This window comes from Emiliania huxleyi, assembly GCF_000372725.1.
Source record: "Emiliania huxleyi CCMP1516 unplaced genomic scaffold EMIHUscaffold_259, whole genome shotgun sequence".
Classification (NCBI taxonomy): Eukaryota; Haptophyta; order Isochrysidales; family Noelaerhabdaceae; genus Emiliania; species Emiliania huxleyi.
Genome location: NW_005200095.1, coordinates 33,209 through 39,358, shown reverse-complemented (window position 1 = coordinate 39,358; position 6,150 = coordinate 33,209). Strand labels below are relative to the sequence as shown.

Sequence of the window (6,150 nt, the reverse complement as noted above, 5' to 3'; positions counted from 1 at the left end):
GGGGGGGGGGGGGGGGGCGCTGGAGGCCGTAAGAAGGAGAGCGAGAGATGCGCGTCCGGGGGAGAGGCGTGAGCGCAAGAACCCAGTCGGAAGGCGCAAGAGGGGTGTCGGATCTAGAGGCGTGCGGGTAGCGGAGGTAGGTCCAGCCGATGCCGGTGTCGGAGCCGCCCGGGTAGTCGGCGGCGTGGTCGTTCTTGATGTAGGCGTTGATGTTCCCTCCGAGGACCGACGCGGGCACCGCCTGGTACGCCTGCAGCAGCTGCCGGATCGACACTCTTGCGCGGGAGATCGCCTAATGAATGAATCAGTGACTAGTCATCCGCAGCCAATCAGTCGGCACTCTTGCGCAGGAGGTCGCCTCGTCGAGCCCGGCCACGGGCGCGTCACGCTGGTACTTTTGCTGGTAGTGGACGAGTCCCATGACCGCCGAGGCGGTGTTCTCCCACTAGAGAAAGTTGGAGAAGGGTTGGAGGAGGGGTTGGAGGAGACGGAGGGGTCGGGGCAGGCGGGGGCGGGCAAAGCGGGGGGGGGGGGGGGGGAATGGAAGGCCCCCCACCGCTAAAGCACAACACGAGCGTAGCAGAGGGCTTGGCAGGGGAAACGTCTCGGGACGCGCCTGGATCCCGTTGCCCCACGAGGTGAAGCGGAAGCCATACAGCTCCTATCGGAGGTGTCTCGGAAGTGTCTCGGAGGCGTCTCGGAAGTGTCTCGGAAGCCATACAGCTCCTATCGGAGGTGTCTCGGAAGTGTCTCGGAGGTGTCTCGGAAGTGTCTCGGAAGCCATACAGCTCCTATCGGAGGTGTCTCGGAAGTGTCTTGGAGGTGTCTCGGAAGTGTCTCGGAAGCCATACAGCTCCTATCGGAGGTGTCTCGGAAGTGTCTCGGAAGCCATACAGCTCCTAGGCGCCGCGCGCGGAAGCGTGGCGTCAGAGGAGGCGGCCGAGCTGCGGAGGCGGCGTTAGGACGCCCGTGCCGTGCAGGCGTCGCGTCTCTCGGAGGTGTGTCGGAGGTGTGTCTGAGAGTATGTGTCTCGAAAGTGTGTCGGAGGTGTCTCGGAGGTGTCTCGGAGGTGTGTCTGAGAGTATGTGTCTCGGAAGTGTGTCGGAGGTGTGTCGGAGGTGTCTCGGAGGTGTGTCTGAGAGTATGTGTCTCGGAAGTGTGTCGGAGGTGTCTCGGAGGTGTCTCGGAGGTGTGCACCTGCCCCTTGCCCTCCCCGCCCGGGCTGCCAATCAGATCCTCGTCGATCTGCCACAAGCCTACCGCCGAGGGGGAGGGGGAGATCGAGCCGAGATGGGGCCCAGATCGGGTGCTCTTCGCTCCGCGGCGCGCCGTCGATCCGCCCCTCCCCGCCCTTGTACCGCGCGCTCCCTAGCGGAGAAGCGACGCGCGTCACGGGCGCGCGCCAGACGCCACCCGCTTGCCGCTGCGCGCTGCCTGGGTTGCGCAGCGCGAATGTGACCGAGGCGTTCTTGCGCGCCGCCGACGGGTCCGCGTCCGCGAGCAGCGACCAGAACTGCACGTCCGCCGCCGCCGCGGCGAGCGGGATGGTGGCGTCGCAGTGCGCTGCGTCGCCGGTGCCCGTGACGTACGTGTCTGGGGCCTGCGGCGGTGAGGCGGGTGGGGAGGCGGGGTGCACTCGCCGGCGAGGGACTGAGCCGGCGCAGGGCGTCGGTGGCAGAGGCAGCGAGAGGGCGGGAGGGAGAGGGCCGGCAAGGCCCCGCGGGCTCGGTGGGGGCGGTGACGGCGGCGGCGAGGGAGGCGGCAGGCTCGGAGGCGGCGGTGAGGGCGGCGGCGGCGAGGGCGGCGGCGGCGATTGGGAGGCAGCGACGGCGGCATGCGGCGGCAGAGGCGGCGAGAGGGCGGGAGGGAGAGGGCCGGCAAGGCCCCGCCAACGAGATCGGTCCCGAGGGCGGCAAAGCGATCGCAGAGGCGCTGCGCGGCAACGGGGTGCTGACCAACCTCTCGCTCTATGGAAACGGCATTGGCGAAGAGGGTGCCAAGGCGCTGGCCTCCGCTCTGCGCGTCAACGCGGTTCTGGCCAAGCTGAATCTCGACGGCCGCGAGCCCCGCAGCCCTTTCGGCGAGCGGTGAGTGGCGGCCGTGTGGAAGCTTCTCGGAAGTGGCACGCGCCTGCTTGGAGTGCCCCCACATCGAGCGCACAAAAGTGGCGGCGGACTCGGCGTCCGCGCTGGAGTTGAGCGCGCGCGAGAGAGAGAAGACCTGCAGGGGAGATGGGGGGAGATAGGGGGAGATAGGGGGAGATATGGCGCCGACGAGCAGCGTGGCGAAGACGTCGATATTGTGCTCGGTCGAGCGGTAGTTGTGCGGGTAGGGAGGGCCTGAGAGCGGGGTGAGAGACGCTTCAGCGGCGAGCAGTCGAGACGTCCCTGCACAAGCACACGGTGGTACCGCGCGCGGCGAATCCGCCCATCTCGTCGTCGGCGCAAGAGACGTCGTGCCGGAGGGCCTGTGCGGGTCCGAGGAGGGCCCGGCTGGACAAGGACGCCGCGTCGAGCCAGGGGCCACGGAGCCGGGATAGGCGAGGCGAGTGGGGGTGGCCTTGGCGACTCCGAGCTGGCGTGGCGGTTGGAGACGGAATCTCCCCGTATCTCCCCATATCTCCTCATATCTCCTCATATCCCGATTCTCGCCCTCTAGCAGCCGCCTCGAGGATGTCCCTCGCGACGCGGGCATAGCAGGCCTAAGGGAAGGGAAGGTCAGGTACACTTCTCCACACACACGAGGTGGTGGGGGCAAGGGGCCAGGCTAGTCCCTCGCGTCTCCACGTCTAGACGACAGGAGCCCCACGGCATTCAAAGTGCAAGGCCCAGTGCGCGTGGGTGAGCGGTGGGTGGATGGGTGGGGGTGTGGGGGTGTGACTGGTGTGTGTGTGTGTGTGTGTGTGTGTGTGTGTGTGTGTGTGTGTGTGTGCGTGCGTGCGTGCGTGCGTGCGTGCGTGCGTGCGTGCGTGCGTGCGTGCGTGCGTGCGTGCGTGCGTGCGTGCGTGCGTGTGTGTGTGTGTGTGTGTGTGTGTGTGTGTGTGTGAGTGTGTGTGTGTGTGTGAGTGTGTGTGTGTGTGTGTGAGTGTGTGTGTGTGTGTGTGTGTGTGTGTAGCACGCCTCGCCGGTCTCCGCCGCGAAGTGCGTGAAGGCGAGCCCGACCCACGCATTGTTGCCTAGAGAGGGTCGCATGTGCCGGGACTTGTCGGCGAGTGCCTCGACGCGGGAGCGCGCCGCTCGATCTCTCGCCCGTGTCGACGGCGCCGTCGGCAACGCCCACCCCTTGGTAGTCGCCCGCCTTCGCGGGCGCGTCGGTGTACGAGGCGGCGAGGAGCTTGAGGCCGCCTGTGGGACGTGTCCAGGGACGTGTCGCGGACCAGCCCTCCGGTGTATGGGGCGAGTGTACAGGGCGAGGAGTCGCGCGCGCCCTTGTCGTCGTACAAAAAGTACAAGAACGACTTTAGCACGGAGCGCGCCTCCTCCAGCCGCCCGCGGCGGGTGAGGTAGATTGCCTGCGGGCATCGCGCCACGCGAAGGGCGTCAGCCACGGCTCTGCTCAGCCACAGTTCTGCTCAGCCACAGTTCTGCTCAGCCATGGTTCTGCTCAGCTACGGCTCTGCTCCCGGGGTTGCACCACCGCAGGGCCAGGGTGCGTGGCTGGACGCGGCATCCGCCCGCCGCTCGCTGCGATGCTAAAAATGCGCTGTGCCCGTGCAAGGCGGCGCGAACTGCGTAGGCTGCGCTGTGGAGGGCAGCACAGCGGCAGTGCGGGCAGGCGCGCACCGCGAGTGCATTGTCGTACACGTCAAACCGGCAGTGCGGCGTCTGCTCGTAGTTGGGGCACGGCTCGACGAGCTTGCACATCTTGTCGCCACACGGCCCGCCGTCGAACGAGTCCGGCCCGAACGTCTGCATCAGCCCAACGCCCTTCCCGCCCATGAAGGACTGCCGCGGCTGCCGCTCGAGAAACGCGTCGACGATGCTGAGGCACGTCTCGCGATCGCTGCATACCCCGTCCTTGCCCGGCGCGGTGACGTCGGGCTTGGACGTGCCTGCTGCCGGAGGGCCGGCCGGCAGCGCGCCGTGCCCCGCAGCCAGCCACAGGCTACCGCACAAAGCAGCGAGCGCGACGCCGAGCAGAGCGGCGCCGCGCGCCGATACGCGGCGGCCGCAGACGCGGAGCCCGGACGACTCCAAGAGCAGTTCACCCTGAGAGGTCTGCATCGGACGCGGACGTGGATTGAGAGGCCGCGTCAGGTCCTGCATCACGTGCACGGCGGAGATGCCGACCCGAGCGAAGTGCGCTTCTGCGGCGAGACTTTTTTCGGCTGCTTGATTTCTTTTTCGGCGGATTCGAGCAGGAGCCTGCTTTCGGCCGTGCTTTTTCTTTTCCCGGTATGATTTCTTTTTCGGCCGGGAGAGTTTTGGCTTGAGAGTTTTTCTTGGTGCAGCATGGGCGAGAGCGCAACTCAAGTTTGTCCGACGAGAACGCAGTTAGGCGTCGTCTGAGAGTTTCGCGCCAAAGCAGACATCTGATCTCCATCTCGAGCATCGCGAAGTGCGGACCGCACGCCGCACCGGTGGCTCCTGCGAGGCTGTGAGCTGTATGCCATGCCGACGCGTAGTATAAGCGGAAGAGCCCTAGTGCCTAGACCGAGAGCGAGTACGCGCGGTGCGAGAGGTCGCAAAAGACGTCGAGGCGGCCCGAGGCGCCGCCGGCGGCGACGAGCAGCCCGTCGCGCTCCGACGTCTTTGCGGCGAGCGTGAAGATGGAGGGGCTCGCGCAGACGGCGCGCGTCATCAGGTCGCCTGCGCACAGAGGTTGATAGCTGTGAACAGCGTCTATTCACAGTGCGTCATCAGGTCGCCTGCGCATAGAGGTTTATAGCGGGCGCGCATCGGGGTGTGGGCGCCCGCTGGGCGGATGGCCTGCGCGGCGCCTCTCTGCGCGGTGTGGTGAGAGGTCTCTCTCTGCGCGGTGTGGTGAGAGGCCTCTCTCTGCGCGGTGTGGTGAGAGGTCTCTCTCTGCGCGGTGTGGTGAGAGGTCTCTCTCTGCGCGGTGTGGTGAGAGGCCTCTCTCTGCGCGGTGTGGTGAGAGGTCTCTCTCTGCGCGGTGTGGTGAGAGGCCTCTCTCTGCGCGGTGTGGTGAGAGGCCTCTCTCTGCGCGGTGTGGTGAGAGGTCTCTCTCTGCGCGGTGTGGTGAGAGGCCTCTCTCTGCGCGGTGTGGTGAGAGGTCTCTCTCTGCGCGGTGTGGTGAGAGGTCTCTCTCTGCGCGGTGTGGTGAGAGGTCTCTCTCTGCGCGGTGTGGTGAGAGGCCTCTCTCTGCGCGGTGTGGTGAGAGGTCTCTCTCTGCGCGGTGTGGTGAGAGGCCTCTCTCTGCGCGGTGTGGTGAGAGGTCTCTCTCTGCGCGGTGTGGTGAGAGGTCTCTCTCTGCGCGGTGTGGTGAGAGGTCTCTCTCTGCGCGGTGTGGTGAGAGGTCTCTCTCTGCGCGGTGTGGTGAGAGGCCTCTCTCTGCGCGGTGTGGTGAGAGGCCTCTCTCTGCGCGGTGTGGTGAGAGGTCTCTCTCTGCGCGGTGTGGTGAGAGGCCTCTCTCTGCGCGGTGTGGTGAGAGGTCTCTCTCTGCGCGGTGTGGTGAGAGGTCTCTCTCTGCGCGGTGTGGTGAGAGGTCTCTCTCTGCGCGGTGTGGTGAGAGGCCTCTCTCTGCGCGGTGCTCGCCGGTGACGGTCCAGTGGTACAGCGACTTCTCCGCGCCGGCGGAGATGACGTCGGAGGTGGAGCCGGGCCGGAAGGCGACGGCTTGCGGCGGCGCGGCGGTGGGGAGGCAGGCGAGGCAGGCGAGGGTGTTGAGCTCGAATGTGCAGAGGAAGCCGCGGCCCCAGCCTGCGACGAGCCACGTCTGGGCGAGGGCGGCGGGCAGCGGGGTGGGCGGGAGGCAAGGAGGCGGCGGCGGGGGGGGGGGGGGGGGGGGGGGGTGAAAATTAAAAGGAAAAGGGGGCCAGGGAAAAGGAAAAGGGAGCGGGAAAAGGAGGCTCAGGGAAAAAGAAAAAGAACCGCGAAAAGAAGGCCAACGAAAAGGAAAAGGAGGCGGGAAAAGGAGGCCAAGAAAAAGGGAAAGGGGGCCGCGAAAAAGACGCCAAAAAAAAGGGAGCCG

General features: G+C 66.7%; 2 protein-coding genes across 2 annotated transcripts in view; both read right to left on the bottom strand.

Annotated features, from left to right (window-relative positions):
• EMIHUDRAFT_457603 (hypothetical protein) overlaps window positions 1–4,239 on the bottom strand; it is a gene marked incomplete at its 3' end in the record, with an annotated part of 6,290 nt that extends 2,051 nt beyond the window's left edge. Inside the window, exons 1-12 of the mRNA XM_005777644.1 lie at window positions 3,783–4,239; window positions 3,406–3,511; window positions 3,249–3,344; window positions 3,120–3,175; window positions 2,666–2,701; window positions 2,410–2,467; window positions 2,293–2,339; window positions 2,150–2,220; window positions 1,894–2,074; window positions 1,414–1,600; window positions 1,198–1,256; window positions 83–292 (exon numbers count right to left, since the gene is read on the bottom strand). Of these exons, the coding sequence (XP_005777701.1) occupies window positions 83–292; window positions 1,198–1,256; window positions 1,414–1,600; window positions 1,894–2,074; window positions 2,150–2,220; window positions 2,293–2,339; window positions 2,410–2,467; window positions 2,666–2,701; window positions 3,120–3,175; window positions 3,249–3,344; window positions 3,406–3,511; window positions 3,783–4,223 (1,548 nt within the window). The 5' untranslated portion in view covers window positions 4,224–4,239. The remainder of the gene's footprint in view (window positions 1–82; window positions 293–1,197; window positions 1,257–1,413; window positions 1,601–1,893; window positions 2,075–2,149; window positions 2,221–2,292; window positions 2,340–2,409; window positions 2,468–2,665; window positions 2,702–3,119; window positions 3,176–3,248; window positions 3,345–3,405; window positions 3,512–3,782) is intronic.
• A 602-nt stretch (window positions 4,240–4,841) lies between these two features.
• Window positions 4,842–5,690, bottom strand: EMIHUDRAFT_73949 (hypothetical protein; the record flags this gene model as incomplete). Its single annotated transcript, XM_005777643.1, has 1 exon — window positions 4,842–5,690. A coding segment is annotated over one exon (849 nt), but the record flags the coding sequence as incomplete, so codon positions are not given.
• Window positions 5,691–6,150: the final 460 nt, after the last annotated feature.